The 19,666-nt window shown below is 39.6% G+C and overlaps 1 protein-coding gene across 2 annotated transcripts in view; it reads left to right on the forward strand.

Annotated features, from left to right (window-relative positions):
- Window positions 1–19,666, forward strand: part of MSH3 (mutS homolog 3) — a 125,711-nt gene that overhangs the window by 45,939 nt on the left and 60,106 nt on the right. For both annotated transcript variants that reach the window (XM_065046429.1, XM_065046430.1), the window contains exons 11-12: window positions 6,352–6,436; window positions 7,045–7,154. In XM_065046429.1, the coding sequence (XP_064902501.1) occupies window positions 6,352–6,436; window positions 7,045–7,154 (195 nt within the window). The remainder of the gene's footprint in view (window positions 1–6,351; window positions 6,437–7,044; window positions 7,155–19,666) is intronic.

The following is a 19,666-nucleotide window of genomic DNA, read 5'->3' on the forward strand; positions in this document are numbered from 1 at the left end:
TTATAAAGAAAACAGACGTTCAACACATCTTGGCTTTCTGAAAAAATCCTTGTGTCACTGGTAACTAGTAGTGGGGTAACGATCATGCAGAAAGTACTAGACTGACAGCATTTGGGCAAAGTTGCTACAGAAGCACACATATGGAAATCATCTTGTCTTCCCCTAAGTAGTCCCAACACTTAGTTTCATTAGATATGCTCAGATGAGTACCAGAAATTCCTAGCAGGATTATGCAGGTGGAATCAAATGAAAATGGAAAGATATTGCCACTCAAGCGTCTTTCTCTCCTGTCTTTTGCAAATATAAAAGACAGCTCTCTTACCAGGTTTGGGTTTGAAAATATAATGTCATTGAGGCTTGTTAAATTCTTTAATACAGCTTTATCTGTGATTGGGTCCTGTGCAAAATACTCTCTTGGTTGTTTCAGTATTCCTCTGTCTTGTAATTAGGCAGGATTTAATAAAGTAAGTCTAGCTACAAACTGGAATCTTAGAATTATGTCAGTTGTAGATCATTCACACGTTGTATGAGATTCTTAAAGTTTCAAGCCTCATTTTGAAGGGCTCCCTACATTACCAGTTGTTTTGTTGTTTTTTTTTATTTTTTTAAATGCAGCTGCATTTTAAAAGATTGACTGCAGATGTCAGCTTCAAACATTTCTCAGAAATATCTACTAAAATATTTGGAAATTATATATGCCTGAGGTTTCTGGATTTTGGAATGGATTTTCTTTCTTAAATTGCCCTTTCCCCCTCCAAGTACTATTAAAATGTTATAAAAATATTCTTGTGGCATTTTCTAAGCTGTCTCCCCCGCCTCATCCATCAAGGAGCGCTTTGATCTGTGGTGTTCCAGCACTGTGGTGTTCTTCTCGTCCTCTTCCATTGGCTTTTTGGAGAAATCTTCTTGTGGGAGTTTATGAAGAAGAAGGTGAACTCCAACGAAATGGCATTCCATGGTCACACTTGTAGATCACTACTGTCACAGTGCCTTATATGCAATATAAGGTGAATGTTCTTTCAAAGAGGGAAATACAAAATCCATCTTTTATGTAGAAGTAATTGAGTAGCAGAGGAGAAACGTCATTATGGGAAGCCTTATCTAGCAGCAGTCAGTCACATTTGTAATAGCTGCATCTTAAAATTAAGTATAATTACAGACTGGGAAGGAAAAGCACTAAATCTTAAGAACTGACATTTGCCTGCTGAAGGTTGCTTTAATAGACTTCATGCGAGTGGAAAGGCAATGAACTACTTGATGTCTCGGTGATATGCTTTGGAGAAATACTATACATTCTTTCAGAATGTGCTCAGGAGCATGAAATCTGCTGTATTTATTTCTAAAGCCCTTACTGCTTTGACTACCTGATAATGAATTCTACCTGCTGTAGCCAAATATTGGGGCAAACTCAACTTCAGTATTTTTCCCAATGCCTGCAAAATATTATCTAAATACTGAAAAGGGAAGACCTTTTAAGCAATGGGCCATCAGGCTCATGGATCTTCTCTGGTTCTGCAGGAGAGGGAAGAGAAATACTTCCATTGCCCTGTCAAGCAACTTAAAATTCCTAGAATTCAGGTCAGTGAGCATATACTGATGAGTCAGTGAGCATGAAGTCAGAGTTGTGAGATAGTTTTCAGTTTATTCATGTAAGTGACACAAATCTGGAGGAAAAAGACCTATTTGATAGGAGCAGTGACAAAAAGATTCCTTACACCTCTGTACCTTCTTTGGATTAACACTCTTCCCCCATCTGAACAAAATTACATCTCAATTTAATAGTAAGAGTCATGAAACATCATGCAAGTTTTGAGGGATCCTCATTACTGGAGAAACAACTTTTGTTTGAATGTTTAGATGAAGCTTTTAAATCCACTTTTAAGATCCTAAATAAAGAAAAATATTAAAAAGAGAAACATTTTTCTGCCACAGCAGAACTCTGGGATATGACTAGACTGCATTTTGGCTCTAATAGCAAGTAAAGATTGATTTAACAGAGAATGATATAAATTTTTTAAAATAATGTGTTCCAATACCTCTACATACTGAGAGACCTTTATTGGCTTTTGACAGGGAGTTGGAATGCATCAAGGAGAAACAGCTGAGTACTCAGTTTTACTTGAAAAATCATCATTTGCATAGCAGTCTCTGGGAAATGTGTCTTGGTGCAGGACTAGGGAAGTGATTGTGCCACTGTACTTGGTGCTCATGAGGCCCCACCTGGAATCCTGTGTTCAGTTTTCAGCCCCTCATCATAAGAAGGACATTGAGGTACTAGAGATGGACAAGAAAGACTCTAGTGCTTCAGTTTCAAACAGTGATAGGTGAACTTCAAGAAAAGCAGGGAATGGAAGAGCCAGGTGTCTTTCTGAAGGAGGGGAGTAGTTTTGAGATTGGAGAAGTTCCAGCAGTGAAGACAAAAAAGAGGCAGAAGTGCAAGAGGAGAGGGCAGCTTTAAGTCACCTTGAGGGAGAAGAAAGAGAGAAAGAATTAAAGGATAAATGTTTGATTGTACTTTATAACAGGAGTGGAAGGGAATTGTCAAGATGAAATTAAGAAATTAAGTAAAAATGTAAGTTCTTCAGCTTAAAATGGTGTACATCCTTGAATTTTCAAGTGAAGTGTCATAGAAATTGAGGGAATGATGTTCATAAGGCTTTTGTATCTATTGGGTGCTGATGATGTAAGCAGCACAATGCATATGTTTTTTTACCCATTCTCACTATGAAAACCGGAGTACTGAAGTGATTTTGTGAGGTTTCTAAGTCAGCTGGGGAACATGAGAGACTGAAAAAGGAAAGGTGTGGTTTTCAGACACTAAGAAGAGGTGCTTAGCAAAGGATTTGCAATCTCTTTTGAGACCATGGTGGGACCTCTTGCACTCGGGACATTTGGAGCTTGCAGCTGTGCTGGGTCTGTGTGCAGGGAAAGCAGGCTGAGAGAGTGCAGACATCTGGGGAGAACAAGGTTGCATGCCCACTCCTGGGGCTGAGTTCAACGGAACAAAAGAAGACTGATGTGGAATAAAAATAGTGGACTTTATTTTTATATCTCTTAAAATTTCCCAGGTCCTCTAATTTCTGTTCTAGGTTTTGTGTTTCTCAGTTTTGTTTTTTGTGTGTGTGTGTGTTTGTTTTATTTTGTTACTGGTTTAGCTGGAATTTTCTGGACTCCTGTCACATCAGGGATCCAGATCAGAAGTTCTAGCCCTGTGGCAATACTCACTAATGAAATTAAAACTGGTTAATTAAATACGAAACGCAGTCTTGGCTTGATGTCTTTCGCTACTTAGACTGAGGTAAATGTTTTTCATACCTAAAGAAAGCTAATGCTTCTGAGAAATGGAGAGACGTGGTTTTACTCTTTAAAGCTGAATAGGGGTTTCTGGAACTCTTGTCTAAATGCATCAGTTTGTTCTATGGTTTATGCACCCTTAGAAATCTCAAAGACGTGGACTCTAGAGGTCTGTAAAAGGTAATTGAGCAAAGATAATCTGCTCCTGAGTAGGCTTTCAATACACTGTCTTGGCAGCTTCGCTGGAAATTTTTTACAGATTTGCAAAATTAAGGTGGTTGAAAACTACTGATCTGAATAACATGCATTCACTTAGCCTGGGTTACTGAGTACAAAATCACATATAATAACTCCTGTGGAGACAGTAACAAATAAAGTGTAAAAAGGGCCTGTCACTGTAAGCTTCTCATAAGGCAGAATGACCAAGAAGATCCAATTTCACAGGTAACACATAAGAATTGAAATCTGAGGATGTTGTTTAATACTCATCATCAGGTGTGGATCTAGACTGAAAAGTTACTTTATGAGTAGCAACCTCTTTCTTATGAGTACTCCCAAAAGTTTCCTAAATCTTACTAGAAGCTCTTGTTTCTTTTTGTTCCCTCTTTTCTTTTTTCTTGGTCCAGATGGCGTGATCCTACCTTGCCTTGCTTCTCAGTAGTGGAATTGCCAACCATTGCCATCACCCCTGTTTTGTGCTGTCTAAGTATGTGAGACAGTTACAAGTCTGTTCTTTGAAACCCAGGTCACACTGTCACCAGGAGGAATTATGGCACCGTTATCGAGATGAAGTGATTTTGAAGAGTCATTTTTACTGATGCAGGAGGTGGCTGATAGAAGCACATTAGAATTTCTCACAAGGGATGTGTTGACACCCTTGCTGCAAAACCATTCCCAACTATATATTTGTTTACAATGTCTTCTCATGCCATTAGGCCCCTAAATTCCCTACAAAGAGTCTGTCTTTGTTCATGTTTTTATCAAGTTCTGATCCCAAGCTGAAGGAAGATGAGGGGGTGGAAGCAAAACATGCTCTGTGCTGTGACATCTGGAATTGTTGGTTGGGCATATACTGCAGCTGATCTTGCCAATTATTCATACGCTCTAAGCTCTTGATTACAGGGTTAATGGCACAGTGGAATAACTCAGATGAAGCAAACACCTGGATAATATAAAATACACATAATTTATTCTATGAGAACAACTTCAGTGTTGATTCTGAAAGAATAGTAAATATACTCTGCAGTGGAGCAGTTAGTTGTCTTTAAATACTACTGGAGGGCAAGTTTGCTATAAACAGAATACACTCTGTGTTACGTTCTCTGAAGCCAGATTGAGTAGGGCAACACTAGAACCAGTAAATCCACAACCTTGAAAGTCATGTATGGGTGACTGAGGGTTGATAGAAACAAACCAAAGCATCCTTCTTGCTTTAGGAAGAGGTGGAAAGGCATGGTTCTTACCCAGCTGGGCTTCAGAGATCACAGGCTTGAGTAGTGGTAAATTGAAATGCAGCAAATGGGAAAACTGCAGTTTAGGTAAGTCCTAAACACCGAAAAGGTGCTTTTAGAAGAGTGGGTAGTTTTTGTTGTTGATCGTAGGGATTGAGAGCGAAGTAGAAATCATCCCTATTTATTTTTTTGCCAGCATCAGCAGTTGTGACTGAAGATAATGAAAGAAAGTATTGTTTTGTTGCTTATAATATTGTGTACTTTGGAATGCGCTGCTGCTTTTGCCTCCAAGGTTTTGTTTTGCTGGTCAACTTCCTTTGCTGGGATAGCACAATAGGGCAGAATAACTATGACTGTGGGCACCATTCTGACTTGGCTGTGCTCCCAAACTCTCATTGAACTTTTTTGAGGGTACTTGGTTGAATCTACTTTAAAAAAAATTAAAATTCTGTGGAAAATATTTATAATTTGACCCATTATTTGGGAACAAATTTGCTAGCAGGCCCAAACACCTGCATGCAACATAAATATAGAACATTATTATGTGAATATTTCATGTTTCTGAAAGTTTTTGTGTTGTTTTTGTTTTTAATATAGCAATAATGCAGCTGTATGTGCCTAGCAGAAAAGGTTGAGCATGTCAGTGTTCCCCAAAGAGTTTAAAATCGAATGCACTGAAAAAAAAAAATGTGAAAAATCAAGAAAGCAGTTTTAAATCCTACCCAGCAAGTCATTCTGTTTAGTCTAAGACAATGAAGAGTGCCCTAGATTTTCTGCGAAGGGCAGTCAGCAGTATGATTAACCTAGACAATCATGACTTGGTTTGTCAGAAGCATTTAGTGAGGATCTTGCACTTCACTTCGTGGTCCTAACTACCACATGTGTGTGTCTGAGACTGGAATAATTTTTGTACTCAATACCTGTAGTACAATTATTTTATTAACCTTGATTCTAAGCTACCACAAACTCTGCACTGGTCTCATTAAATTCCGCTAGGGAGTATCAAAAAATAAAGTAATTTTTATTGTTTTGGTTATTTGATGTTAAAAATAAAATCAAATAGTTTAAATATATGCAATTTCTGTTTTCATAAATAATTGCACTAACAGGCTGTTTAAATTGGTAGCAGTAGTAAAAAATGAGAATATGTATTTTGATATGCTGTTTTGATGATGAGTTGGGTTAAACATTGTTCCACTCTCGAAGTATTAATTCTCAGGCCTGTCCCTGTACCTAATCCTACAGTGATCATAACAGAACACAGATGAAGACATACTTTTTCAATTTCTTCATAGACCGAAGAAGGGGTACTTCCTTAACCATTTAGTGGATCAGGATTAGATAACAGGAGAGGTAGATTTTATCCTGAGATTTGTGAGAGTCGTAGGAAACTGGGAAGCCAGTCACAAATCTTGTTTTCCCAAGCAGTAAATCAGAAGAACTTACTAATGTTATTTTATTGATGTAAATAGATTTTAATTTATTACTTGATTTTTTTTAAATTTTGCATACCAAAGGAATTCTCTAATGTGAGAGAGTTGACAGCATTTCACCATTACGTTTGTGCCCAAATTTAAAATATAACATATGAAATTTCTCTTCCTAGCAATTTCAAACAGTTGTCAAGTGAAACTGAGTACATGACGATAAATGGGACAACAATGAAAAATCTCGAAATTTTACAGAATCAGGTAAGGACAAATATATATATATATATATATATATATTTTTTTTAATAAATGCTGAGATTTTCACAGCTGTTTGACACACTGTTCTCAATGAAGTTAGTTAAGTTAGTTTGTAAGTCTTTTCCAGAAGCTTTGAATTATTTTAAATGGGATCAAACTGAAGGAGGATTACTTTTTCAGAGACATAAATAGGAGTTAATCTGTGCTGGCGTTTAGTATGATTTAGGAGCCTTATTGCACTTCAGCTAGCAAAGAGCATTCCTAAAGTTTGAGTTCTTGAGCAACTGTAGTTGTGATATGACTGCAGTAGGGTTTGTTTGTTCTCATGTGATACTGTATAGACCTTTATGCACAGACTCCATTTAAGTTGTTTAATTTATTCCAGTCATTTTCTAAAAAGATTTTATGGCAAAAGGAAAAACATACTTAAGTATCTTGTGACTGTTGGAGGTACTTTAAGTAGGGCATTGTTGGTGACCAACATTGGTAAACGAACATGTAGTTGCCATATCTTCAACCCTAAATAAAATGTTCAAGTTGTATGTTAAGATCCTTTCAATACATCATTGATCATTCAATTAAAAATAATTGTGCTGTTTTTATTATTTTAGACAGATATGAAAACAAAAGGAAGCCTACTTTGGGTCTTGGATCATACTAAAACTTCCTTTGGACGTCGAAAATTGAAGAAATGGGTTACCCAGCCCCTCATGAAATCCAGGTGAGGTATTTCTTTATGGGCTTAATCTGTATTTTACAATTATGGTGTTAAGTATGCACTATGTATTTATTTTTCCTGAGGACCTGAGATCCATGGTACAGTTTACAAAGGAAATGATACGATAGAAAATATGGACATTATATATAGGTTCAAAAATGTTAGACCGCTGTGTTTGGGCACAGAACCTTAAGTAGTTCAGAGTAGTAGGTTTGGAGCAAATTAGAAATTCCTGTTCAGAAATCAGATTGGGTGCCATTCTAATTGAAGTCTTCTGGAGATGAGCCAGGGGCTCCTGAGTTAATAAAGGCCAACTGGAACCAGTGATACACTTCAGAGGATTTAAGAGGTGTTCCTCTGAGAAGGTGACACAGCCAACAGCCCAGCTGAAGTAACTCTGTACCAATGCACACAGCATGGGCAACAAAGAGGAGCAGTCGGAAGCCACAGTGCTGCTGGAAAGCTACAACATAGCGGCCATTACTGAAATGTGGTGGGATGGATCCCATGACTGGAGTGTGGCAAATCAATGGCTACAGGCTGTTCAGAAGTAACAGGCAAGGAAGAAAAGGTGGAGGGGTTGCCTTCTATATCAAGAGAGGGATAGGGTGTGAAAAGCTGTCTCTGAAGAATGGCCAGGAGCGGGTTAAAAGCTCATAGGTAAGAATCAGAGACCAAGTCAAGAAAAACCTTGTGGTTGGTGTCTACTCCAGGCCACCCAATCATGGGGAGCTTGATGAAGCTTCTTACTCCAGCAATGAGATGCATCACACTTGCAGGCTCCTGTCCTGCTGGGGGACTTCAACTCCCCCTGACAACCACTAGACAAGTAGCATGGTGAGCTGTAGGCAATCCAGCAGACACCTGGAGTGCATTGAGGATAACTTCCTAAGCCAGGTAACAGGCAGCCCTACCGGGAGAGATGCAGTACTGGACCCTGTGGTCACCAGTGTAAGAGGACTAAGCAGTGGCATCAAGACTGGAGGCAGCCTGGGCTGCAGTGATCATGCGCTTGTGGAGTTTGTAGTCATGAGAGATGCGGGACAGGTGAGGAGTAAAGTCAGGACCCTGAAGGCCGAGGTACTCAACATGTTCTTTGTCTCGGTCTTCACTGACAAGCTCTCCTCCTAGACCTCTCAAATGCATGAAATGCAAAGCAAGGACTGAGGGAGCAAAGTCGTTGCCACTGTAAGTGAGGATCTGGTTTGTGACCGCTTGAGGAACCTGAACGTACATAAATCTATGGGATCTGATGAGATGCATCCCAGAGTGCTGAGAGAATTGGCTGGAGCTGCCAAGCCACTCTCCATAATATCTGAGAAGTCATGGCAGTCAGGTGAACTCCCTGGTGACTGGAAAAAGGGAAACATCACACCCATTTTCAAAAAGGGTAGAAAGGAGGATCCCAGTAACTACTGCCTTGTCAGTCTCACCCCTCTGTCTGGGAAGATCATGGAACAGATCCTCCTAGAAGCTGTGTTAAGGAACATGGAGGACAGGAAGGTGATTCGGGACAGCCAGCATGGCTTCACCAAGAGCAAGTCATGTCCTAGTGGCCGCCTATGATGGAGTAACTACATCAGTGGACAAAGGAAGGGCTGTGGATATTGTCTGTCTGGACTTCTGTAAAGCCTTTGACATGGTCCTCCACAATGTACTTCTCTCTAAATTGGAGAGCCATGGATTTGATGGGTGGACTGTTCAGTGGATGAGGAACTGGCTGGGTGGTCGCACCAGAGATTGGTGGTCAATGGCACAATGACTGGATGGACACCAGTGACAAGTGGTGTCCCTCAGGGGTCCATACTGGGTGTGGTACTGTTCAATATCATCATCAGTGACATGGACAGTGGGATCCAGTGCACCCTCAGCAAGTTTGCAGGTGACACCAAGCTGAATGGTGCAGTTGACACTCCTGAGGGACAGGATGCCATCCAGAGAGACCTGGATGAGCTTGAGAAGTGGGTCCATGTGAACCTCATGAAGTTGCACAAGGCCAAGTGCAAGGTCCTGCACCTGGGTCGGGGCAACCCCGAGGCTGGGGATGAAGGGGTTGAGAGCAGCCCTGAGGAGAAGGACTTGGGGGTACTCAGGTATGATTGCACATGAGCTGGCAATGTGCACTTGCAGCCCAGAAGGCCAATCGTATCTTTGGCTGCATCAAAAGGAGTGTGGGCAGCAGGTGGAGGGAGGTGATTCTGCCCCTCTGCTCCGCTCTGGTGAGACCCCACCTGGAGTCCTGTGTCCAGCTCTGGTTCCTCAGCACAGGACACACATGGACCTGTTGGAGAGGGGGCTGAGGAGCCACAGGAATGATCAGAGGCTGGAACAGCTCTGCTGGGGACAGGCTGAAAGAGTTGGGGTGTTCAGCTGGAGAAGGCTCCAGGTTGAGCTTACTGCAGCGGTTCAGTACTTAAAGGCCTATGAGAAAGATGGGGACAGACTTTTTAGCAGAACGTGCTATGACAGGACATGTGGTAATGGTTTTAAAATAAAGAAGGGAGATTTAGTCTGGACATGAGGAAGAAATTTTTGACAATGAGGGTGGTGAGAGCCTGCCCCAGGTTGCCCAGAGAGGTGGTGGATGAACCATCCCTGGAGACATCCCAGGCCAGGCTGGATGGGGCTCTGAGCAACCTGATCTGGTGAAGATGTCCCTGCTCATGGCAGGGGTGGCACTGGGTGAGCTTTGAAGGTCCTTGCAAACCCAAACTATTCTATGACTCCATGATAATTCAGAGTCGTTTTTCAGACAATGGATGAGGATTGCCTGCTGTTGGATGATGTTTTATTCCTAAACCTGCCAATTAACATTTGATGTCTTTCTTGCTTCACAAGTATTTAGATCCTTAAAGTACTTGATTTTTTCTAAATTAAGTTTGGATGTTTCTGTTAACCTGCATACAGTGTGTTACATATGAAAGTTTTTTGTGTTTTTTGTTGTTGGTGGTGGTGGTTGGTTGGTTTTGTTTTTTATTTTTTCATTAGCTCTGAACTGCAAAGATTGTTGGGTCATTTTGTATTTTGAATTGTGCTTTATTAATGCTTTAGAAATGCTTTATTTTCTACTACTATCAGCTTGGCTTTACTTGTGTCTGTCTTGAAATGGACTTCATCTTTTCTAATTTCTCTTTACAGGCTTTATTGGAGTGCTGTACTTAAATATGTAGTAAATAATAGTATTGAGTCCATGGAATGTTTGTTGCCAAATTTTACGTCTTTGGATGTATTCCTTTGAATGTCCATCCGCTGGGCATTGTCTATGTGGAGTTTACTCAGTTGTCGCTTTGTTCACTTCGACTATAGCATTCGGAAATTCCTTTTGGTTTGGTTGTCTAAAGTAATTTTTCCCTCTGTTTTAGTTTAAAAAATGTATTAAATTTTTTTTAATTATTATATTTAACAGTTTTAAGTAGTGAGGAATACCAATGTTTTAGCATCTTGGTCTTGTTGGTAGTTTACAAATGTTTCTGTGGGAGCATTTCTTTGCCTTGACCAGATTGAATATACTAAAGCACTGTACTTCTGCAGCATCACTGCTTAATTGTCTTGTTAGCCTTTTTGTAAGTATCTTTTCTCAGTGGCATAAGAAAAACTCTTAACTATATTTTCCTTCCTATTTTGTTAATTTTGTTTGTGGACAGGAATCTAAGAAGTTCTTTTCAATATGCCTTCTTCTAATTCTTGTGAAAATAGCTTTTCTGTATCTTACCCACTTCAAAGAGCCTTTTGATGTAACCATCCTAAGTAGCATTAGGCTTTATGGATGTTGATTATGTGCCTGGTGTTCACCTTAGAAGCATTTAGATAGAATTTCTGGGCCACTTTGTGGGAATAAATGGAAATAAATTAGTTTATTTCTTTTCCCGCCCTTGGGGCACCTTATGACCTGTTGGGGATTGTTTGTATAGTTGTCAGCAGGGGGAGCCAGAGCACAGGCTGGTGTGGTGTGGTGTGGTGTGGTGTGGTGGCCCTGAGGATGGGGACATGAGAAGAGGTGCCTCTAACCATTTCTATCCCAAATTTTGCCATGTGTGATGCAGCAGGCGAAGTAACATTCAACAGTAAAACAGGCAGAGTTCTTTCTTACCTGGTTACAGCGGGTAGAAAACTACTCGACTGGGGACTTCAGGCTTGCTTTCTTAACCAGTAAATTTAGTTTAAATTCTCCCTTGTCTCAGTGCAGAACCAGCTTTACAAGTCTGCAGTTTTGGTTTCTCCCATTTCCTCTTTGCTCTTAGCTACTTCTAGATGTTGATACTTACTTTTTTTCAGCCTTCTTTCTTGGTATGGGATGAAGTTCCATGCTTGGAGTTGACAGTACTCCTCAGCTGAAGCTAGAAAATCTGTTTTGTTTCTGTTTTCCGTTTCTGACTCTAAATTGTAATTTCACGTACTTAGTGCATCAGACACTCGGCAGCATTGTTTCCAGTAATGCACACAAATGCACTTAGAGAACATTCTGTAACTGTAATTCACCTGTGCCTCCTGGGGTGACATTTTCAGGGGAAGTAAGATTTCTGTACTGCATCTTTCCCAGTCCGTGGGTAGGTGCATTTCCCCTGGTGTATCAGAAAGTGAGAGGGTGTAATTACTGCTTTATGCCTTATAGTTGAAAATCACTTGGGATGTTGACTAAATTTCCAGGGGAGAAACCATATACTAGGTTGAATAAAGGCAGAATGTGTACAGATGTCTCGTTTGGGCAAACTTGAAGATATCCATTAGGTCATGTGATGTAATACATTTGGAGACACTTCCAATAAAAGGTTTTAAGTGTTAGGAATGTGTGACTTTGGGAAAAATGAAAAAAAAAAGGCTTAACCAAGGATGGTGTCTTTTCCTCACTTATTCACCAAGATGATAAGAATGTATGAGTCATTGAGGACTGAGCTTTTTAGCAGGAATCAGGAAAGCCATTGATTTTTGTAGAAGTTGTATCTTTGTGGATTACAGAAGTGTTATCTCCCATTGCCTATCTTGCCTATGAAATGGAAGTTCCATTTCACCTAACTTTTGTGAGGGGAGTGGAAAGTAAAGGAAATAGAAAGCTGAGTTGGTTGGAACATTTTTGACTGAATGAAACGTGCTGTTTCCCTGTTAGACAATGGAATTTCAGCAGGAGAAGGACTAGAGCTGTGTATTGTCATACTCAACAGCAAAAGGGTTAAGGACGGGTCTCAGGATACAGTGTGGTAACACAGTGTGATCTTTATATCTTTGTATATGTGTAACATGTAAAAATAATTTCTTTCCTAATGCAAAGTTAATATCAGAACTTCTGAAGTTGATGTGAAACAATCATTGCCTTTTGAACAGCTACAGTAAGAAGAGAAAGACAGGCTTAACGTAGGCTTGGTTAAGCAAACCTGGATATGGTTTGCATCTTTCTTATTTTATTATTGAATACCATGCATGTGTTGTCGTATGGTGGTAGTACAAAAGAAAGTGCAAGGAAGTTGCTGCCCTTGACGTGGACAATCTGAAGGCTCGTGTCTGCCAAATTTGTCTTTCCTTGTCTCTCTGTTATATCCATAATTACTCCTTCCCACCATCATCTTCGCATCTCCCTTTCCTGTTCTCTAAGTGTTATGACTGGCTCCAAGCTATAGCAATGCTGTTTGTGTGGTCTGGAGTCCAAACAGATTAGACAACTGTGGAAAAAATACTGCATCCTTTTCCTCATTGATTATTAATCTGTGTCTGTGCCTTGCTCAGCTGTTGATCATTGCATGTTTTGTAGGAAATTTGTTTCATTGAGATCAAACAAACTCTTCCCTCAACCTTGTCAGTGTAGGCTGGAGTTGAACAAAGATTTAAAAACTGAAAAAGGTAGATGAGTAGCACAATTATATAGAGGTTTATTATTTTCGTATTAGATCAGGCTATAAAGCTAATGAAGCTGTGACTAGATGCTTAAAGTAGAACTAGGGATAAATGGTGGATGTATCATACAGAGCAATTTATAGCCACTGTAGGGGAATATGTGTAGAATTCCATTCCTATGCAGAGAACACTGTGGCCAGTATGTATAGAAAGCATTGCATAAGAGAGATTGTTTTTTTTTTTTTTCATCACTGGTCTATTCCTGGAGAGGTAGAATATGTTTTAAATATCAGTGGGTGGACATCATCAAGTGTCATTTCTAGTACTGTAGCCAGGGAGAAGGTAGAGATTTTGCTCTCTGAGTGGAAGATAATCTTGAAATGCTGGTGTTTGCCTTGGTTGCAAAAGTGCTTGGTGAGTTAGAAAAGTATCTAGTGCAAAATTTTGAAATCTTAGGTGTGAGGAGTGGATCACTGGAAGTGATAAAATGTTTGTTGTGGTGTGTTACTTTAACATACTAATTTGCACAATGCTTACTTTCTCTTTGGGGTGGTATCTGCTGTTTTTTGGGGATATTCGTGCTTTGCAGTGGCTTAAACAGATTGAGTGAGAGTGATCCACAAGCACCTAAATTAGATTTCTTTAATATTCTGTTGACTCTCTTAGTTTTTTAATATGTCATGTATGAAGTGCAGAAGATAATGTAATGAGTTGAATAAGATTTTGGAGAGCAGAATGCCCTAAACATCGAGTTCAGAAGTCATGCATCTTCCAGCATGGAAGGCTTGCTCAGGGCTTTGGGGTGAACAGGCTTTGTCCTTATCAGCTTGTGTTGAAATAGAAAAACAAACAAACAAGAAAACAAACCCTGTCGCCCACGCAGACAATTTCACATCTATGGTTCGGGGATACATGTCTCAGTTCTGCTGTACTGCAAGCCACAGAATATGCTTAATGCACTGGAGTAAATGTAGAGTGAAAAATTAAAAGCCTCTATCATAATGTAGTGTGCCAGGGGAAGGGAGTGGTGATCAAAGGTTTCATCAACATTTTGGGCCTCTGCTGTAACAGAGTACTTCTGAGATAAAAGCAGGCATTGCCCACCCCACCTGGATGGTGAAGGTCCCTCTCCCTGCTCTCTGTGCAGACCCTGAGCCAGTGGGAAGCTGTAGCCAGCACAAGCCTCAGTGTTCTCAACGATCCCAGTTCAAATCCACAACCAGCACCCTGCTGGTATCACTGGTGCTGGTGTCACAGCAAGAGAAGGGATGGAGAAGTCTTCCAGACCACATCAAATACATGGTGGAAATAATTTGTTAAATATTCTGGACCACATCAAATGGATGGTGACAAAGCCTCTTTTTGGCTGCCGCAAGAGGTATCAGCCAATCAAACACTTAAACCCCATTTAAGATGAGCTCACCCTTTTGGCCCCAGGTTCACCCCAACCTGTTCACATATTTCAGCTTTACTGTGGTATATTTCATGTTCTTGTCTGCAAGGCACACTGCCACAAGTGAATATGGCACTTCAGTGGCTGGAACTATCTGTGTAGTTTCTCGCCTGCATTTATTTGCAGGCAATTTAGAATCATAGAATCATTTTGGTTGGAAAAGACCTTTAAGATCATCGAGGCAAACTATTAGCCCAACACTGCCAAGATCACCCCTAAACCGTGTCCCTAAGAACCTCATCTACGCGTCTTTTAAACCTCTCCAGGGATAGTGACTCCACCACTGCCCTGGGCAGCCTGTTCCAGTGCTTCACAACCCTTTCCATGAAAAACATTTCTCTAATATCCAAAATAAACCTCCCATGGCACAACTTGAGGCCATTTCCTCTCATCCTATCACTTATCACTGGGGAGAAGAGATCAACCCCCTCCATGCTACAACCTCCTTTCAGATAGTTGCAGACAGCAATAAGGTCTGCCCTCAGCTTCCTTTTCTCCATGCTGAGCAGCCCCAGTTCCCTCAGCCGCTCCTCATCACACTTGTGCTCCAGGCCCCTCATCAGCTTCGTCGCCTCCTCTGCACTCTCTCTAGTATTTCCATGTCCTTCTTATGATGAGGGTCCCAAAACTGAACACAGGATTCAAGGTGGGACCTCACCAGCACTGAGTACAGTGGCACAATCACTTCTCTAGTCCTGCTGGCCACACTATTCCTGATACACTTGCGTTAAAGCTGCTGTTTAAATCACGAGGAAGGAGAAAAATTGCATGTATTTACAGAGCTGTGAAAAACCTTTTAACCTGTGCTTTGCAGGCTAGAGAAACCAAAATAATAATTACCCCTCAAAAATAATGTTTCAGTTTTTTCCTGTGAGTGTAGTAGCCTTTGTGCCCCATTCCTCCCCGTTCTGGATGAGACTATGCTTTTATTGAAGCCTTGTAGGATAGTATCAATGATTACTGTTAGTTTTAATATACTTTGCCTACAAAAGCATAGAATGACTAGCTTTAGCAAATTCAGAACTATACAATTTGGAACTGCAGACAGTTCCTCATCTACCACTAAAGACAAGAAAGAGTGTAAATTGGTATTACTAATGTTACGTGACTTTTATTTGGAAGATATATATTGTAGAACTGGGAAGAGGAGGGGCTCTTTATAGTGATGTTGGCAACGACATGTTTTTCCTCCTATAAAAATAGCTTGTTCTAAATCCTCTCTCTTTGAATGTGTTGAGTGCTGGTTTATTCATACTTCTATACACAAAGTACCATCCCAAGGAAAAGTCTTCCAAGTTTTACTTTGTCCTTGTTCCCACAATTAAGATATCTGGGCAGTAAAACAAACTACCTAAAGGTCTTTAAATAAACGCATCTTAATTCAGAGTTAAACTGGTTGCTGTTTGATACGATCATCATCCAGAGCTGGATTAGAATCTTCATTTGCAGCAGTGATTTTAGGAAAAAAAATCCATCCATCCTACAGCAGAATTTCACGGGCTAAATTTTGCTCCTAAGAATAAAGATTTTATAGCATCAGTGCCAATATAAAATGCACAAATGCAGGTTACGTACGGCATATGACTGAGATCTCAAAATTATTGTAGTAAAGAAAAAGCTTGCAGCATCATCACATGCATTCATTCATTTTTGCTAGCTGTGTTTTGCTACCAGAGAATGCTGTGTCTAACTCCTTGTAAATGTAGTAATCAGGCATTCATTCATGTTGGCTGAATTAGCTAACGGTTCCCTTTTTATGGCACAAATAGCTGAAATACATTGTGTGTGAACATAAACAAGTGTGTTTGATTATCATTTGCATATTTTATACATTCTTTTAACAGATGTGAAGACAAAGTTTACTTGTATATTGCTGTTAAGTATTGGGGATCCATTTAGGAATATTGTCTTCTCATGGCTGCATGTTTATTTAGGGGAATGTTGGACCTCTCTGGAGGGGGATGAGACATTAGGAGTTTTGGGAGTATATAACTCTTTTTCCTGCATATAGAAGGAAGAAGTGAACAGAGCCAGAAGGCTGTCAATTTGTTTTAGGTTTCGCTTAAATTTCACTATAGTAATTATTGTATAATTACCCTTGCTCGTACTTCTTTGTCGTTGCTAATGCAAAAAATTACAGCGGGCATAGCACAATTTAACAATTTGGGATTTCTCCCATAAATTGAGCCAGATTCTAACTTAGCCAGTTAAGCAGAAAAGCCAGAGGTAGACTATAGGGGTTTTTTGTTTGTTTGCTTGTTCTTTAAAAAAACGTAGACAGTTTATTCATTGCACAGTAGTAATACTACCCCGGCTTTTGGTTTTGATGACATTAATTGCTTGTTATGAAAGAGAGTGATCTAAAGCAGAGAGCACTCTGTACTACTTCACATGGTCTTTAACTTAATCAACTCATATAAAGTCTTCATTTGTAAACTGTGTTCTGGAGGAAGGTCAGGAAAAAAGCAAAATGTGTGAGACAAAATATGAAGCAACAGAAGTCAGAGTAGCCCTCACCTTGCCCTGTGTTTGAAAATCATGTGAGAACAGGACACCTGAGTAATGTCACCTCCCTGGAGCACTCAGCTTCCAGCAATTTCCAGTTCAAGCAGTTCCTCAGGCACAATTGATATCGGTGTGTATCTTGCATTTTTCCAATGTTTAAGTGGTACATTTTTTTCTCTGAAATGCTGTAGTTATGCAGGAGACTGCCAAGCTTTTTTCTCGGTAATATAGTTCATGGGAAGCAATATTTGTTGTTTCACACCCTTCATTATGTTTTTTTCAGGTGTTGAATTCTTGTGACGGGTAGTTTTACATATCGCTGTGATCTTTAAACAGATTTAATAAAAGTAATTTCAATTTTATACATTAATGGTACTTTAGCTATGTCCTTACCATGATGAATGAATTAATATGTTTTGCATTCATCCTAAGTTTAAGAGAGAAAGTTAATAGATTTCTGATAAATTTGTATTTATTTACTTTACATACAAATAAAACCTTACATACTTTTTACAAGAGTGTGTAGTGATAGGACAAGGGGTAATGGCTTTAAACTGAAAGAGAGTAGATTGAGATTAGACATTAGGAAGAAATTCTTCACCATGAGGGTGGTGAGATCCTGGCCCAGGTTGGCCAGAGAGGTGGTGGATGAACCATCCCTGGAGACATCCCAGGCCAGGCTGGATGGGGCTCTGAGCAACCTGAGCTGGTGAAGATGTCCCTGCTCATGGCAGGGGGGCACTGGATGAGCTTGGAAGGTCCTTCCAACACAAACTATTCTGTGACTCTATGACTCAAAATTTTATGTGGTTCTCACATAGCAGTTACATTATCAATTTCACTCTGCTTTAAATGTAATGATATATTACCACATCTAGAAATGTTAGGCTTTTTGAGAGATCAGCAGATCTGTTAGCACAGTAGCAACCAACAATGCTATTTAGATTGTTAAGATGTTCAGATGTTAGAGCAGTGCATCTGTATTTACAGGCTTCTGCTTTGTCAAAATAATTTTAGTTTGGGATTTAAATATTTTCGTATTTGCTAATTTTCTGTGATGTTCATGTATCTGGAAGCAGAATAATACAGGGGAGTATCTCAAGATATAATTTCAAGCAGTTCTCTTAAATTACTAGAATAAAAAATTCTGCAGGTAGATTATGTTATGTTTAAATACATTACAAAGTATTAATGATGCTATTCTCAGATGGGAGAGTATGGCAGAAGTAATCATATTGCTTGTAATCAACTGACTTATGTTACGTTATTTCACAGAAGATTATTTGGCAAATTGTATAGACCTTTGATGCTGACAACGTTTATACAGATGGGAGAGAATAGGCTAATATTGCATCTAAATAGAGAATGAAGTAGTAACCAGTTTATAAAATGTGGGACTGAATAAGCTGTTGAGTTTCTATGTATAATGCTAGGTTCAAATTTTTTAGTGGTGGGGTTGTTTTCCTAATCAGGCAGAGATTAGAAACCCCAAACTGTACAGCAAATATGCTTAATAACTCTTCAGAACAAATTTCTTTTGAGAAGGTTTAATAACCGATCAGTATAATAAATTGGTCTTCAACAAAATGTTTATTAAAGTACAAATATTTAAAGTTTAAAATCATGTTTCAAAATGCATAATTGGCTGGTTTTATCATATTTCTTCCTGATACGTGTGGAGTTTTACCTAATTCTTCATCGTACTTTCTGACTGTACTTGCTGACTTTTGAAAGAAGAATCTCGCTGTGTTTTGTTGACAGGTAGAAAAATGGGTCATTTGTTACTGGATGCTGTTTCCCTGACCCTTTCTTACTTGTAGGATTAAAGCAGAAAAACTGTATGGATGCTTAGTTTTAGATTACTGGAGCTACAGTAACATAGCCATATGTGAGGATGATTAAAGTGCAGATTAAGCTTTGAAGGGAGGAGTTTTTTAATATCTGCATCTATTTTACATATTACTGTATGTTTTCAATTTGCCACAGAGATATAATCATGCTGTTTAAATTAAGTGACAGTGTTCTGGAACAGAATTCTGTTGCTTGCATGTCCTTTTTGTTATAAAAATACAAATTCTTTTTTTCTTTAGGATACACATGTTTTTAATTTAACAGTTCAGTATTCCTTCACACAGAGGAGTGTTCCAGGGTCTCAAATACAGTGAATTTTAATAATTCTCCATGACAATGTGTTTGTGGCTGATGACACTGACCTTTCCAAATTTCAGCGTGACTATTTGCTACCTTCAAAGCTGCATACTCAGGGTTTTTTATTACTTTGTCACTGATAATAACACTTCTCAATATCCTCTCCATTATCCAGCTGTAGTTCAGAGCGCCTAACTAATTGATGTATAAAGCTTAAACCTCTGCTATCTTGAATACACTGTGTGGATGCCAACAGCTTGTTCTTCGGTTATTTGGTTGCATAACTTTTAGTAACCCTGCCAGTCTACACCAGATACGTGGTGGTGGCTCTTAAGGACGGGATTTAAAGCTTGGGTGCATTCTGTGCTGAAAATGGCCTGAGCCGTTGCACTGGTGGTAGCCGCTGTCTGCTGCTGTTGCTTGCAGGTTGCCTGGCTGCCCAGAGGAACCAGAGAAATGTTTAATTTTGTGCATTTGGCATTGCTAGGGGAGTGGAATGATGGTGAGAAAGAAGAAGGTATTCTTGTGACCTGCAACAGAATAGTGAAGTGGAATGTTTTGGGTGCTGTGGCGTGATGGGAGA

This window comes from Columba livia, chromosome Z (genome assembly GCF_036013475.1).
Source record: "Columba livia isolate bColLiv1 breed racing homer chromosome Z, bColLiv1.pat.W.v2, whole genome shotgun sequence".
Lineage (NCBI taxonomy): Eukaryota > Metazoa > Chordata > Aves > Columbiformes > Columbidae > Columba > Columba livia.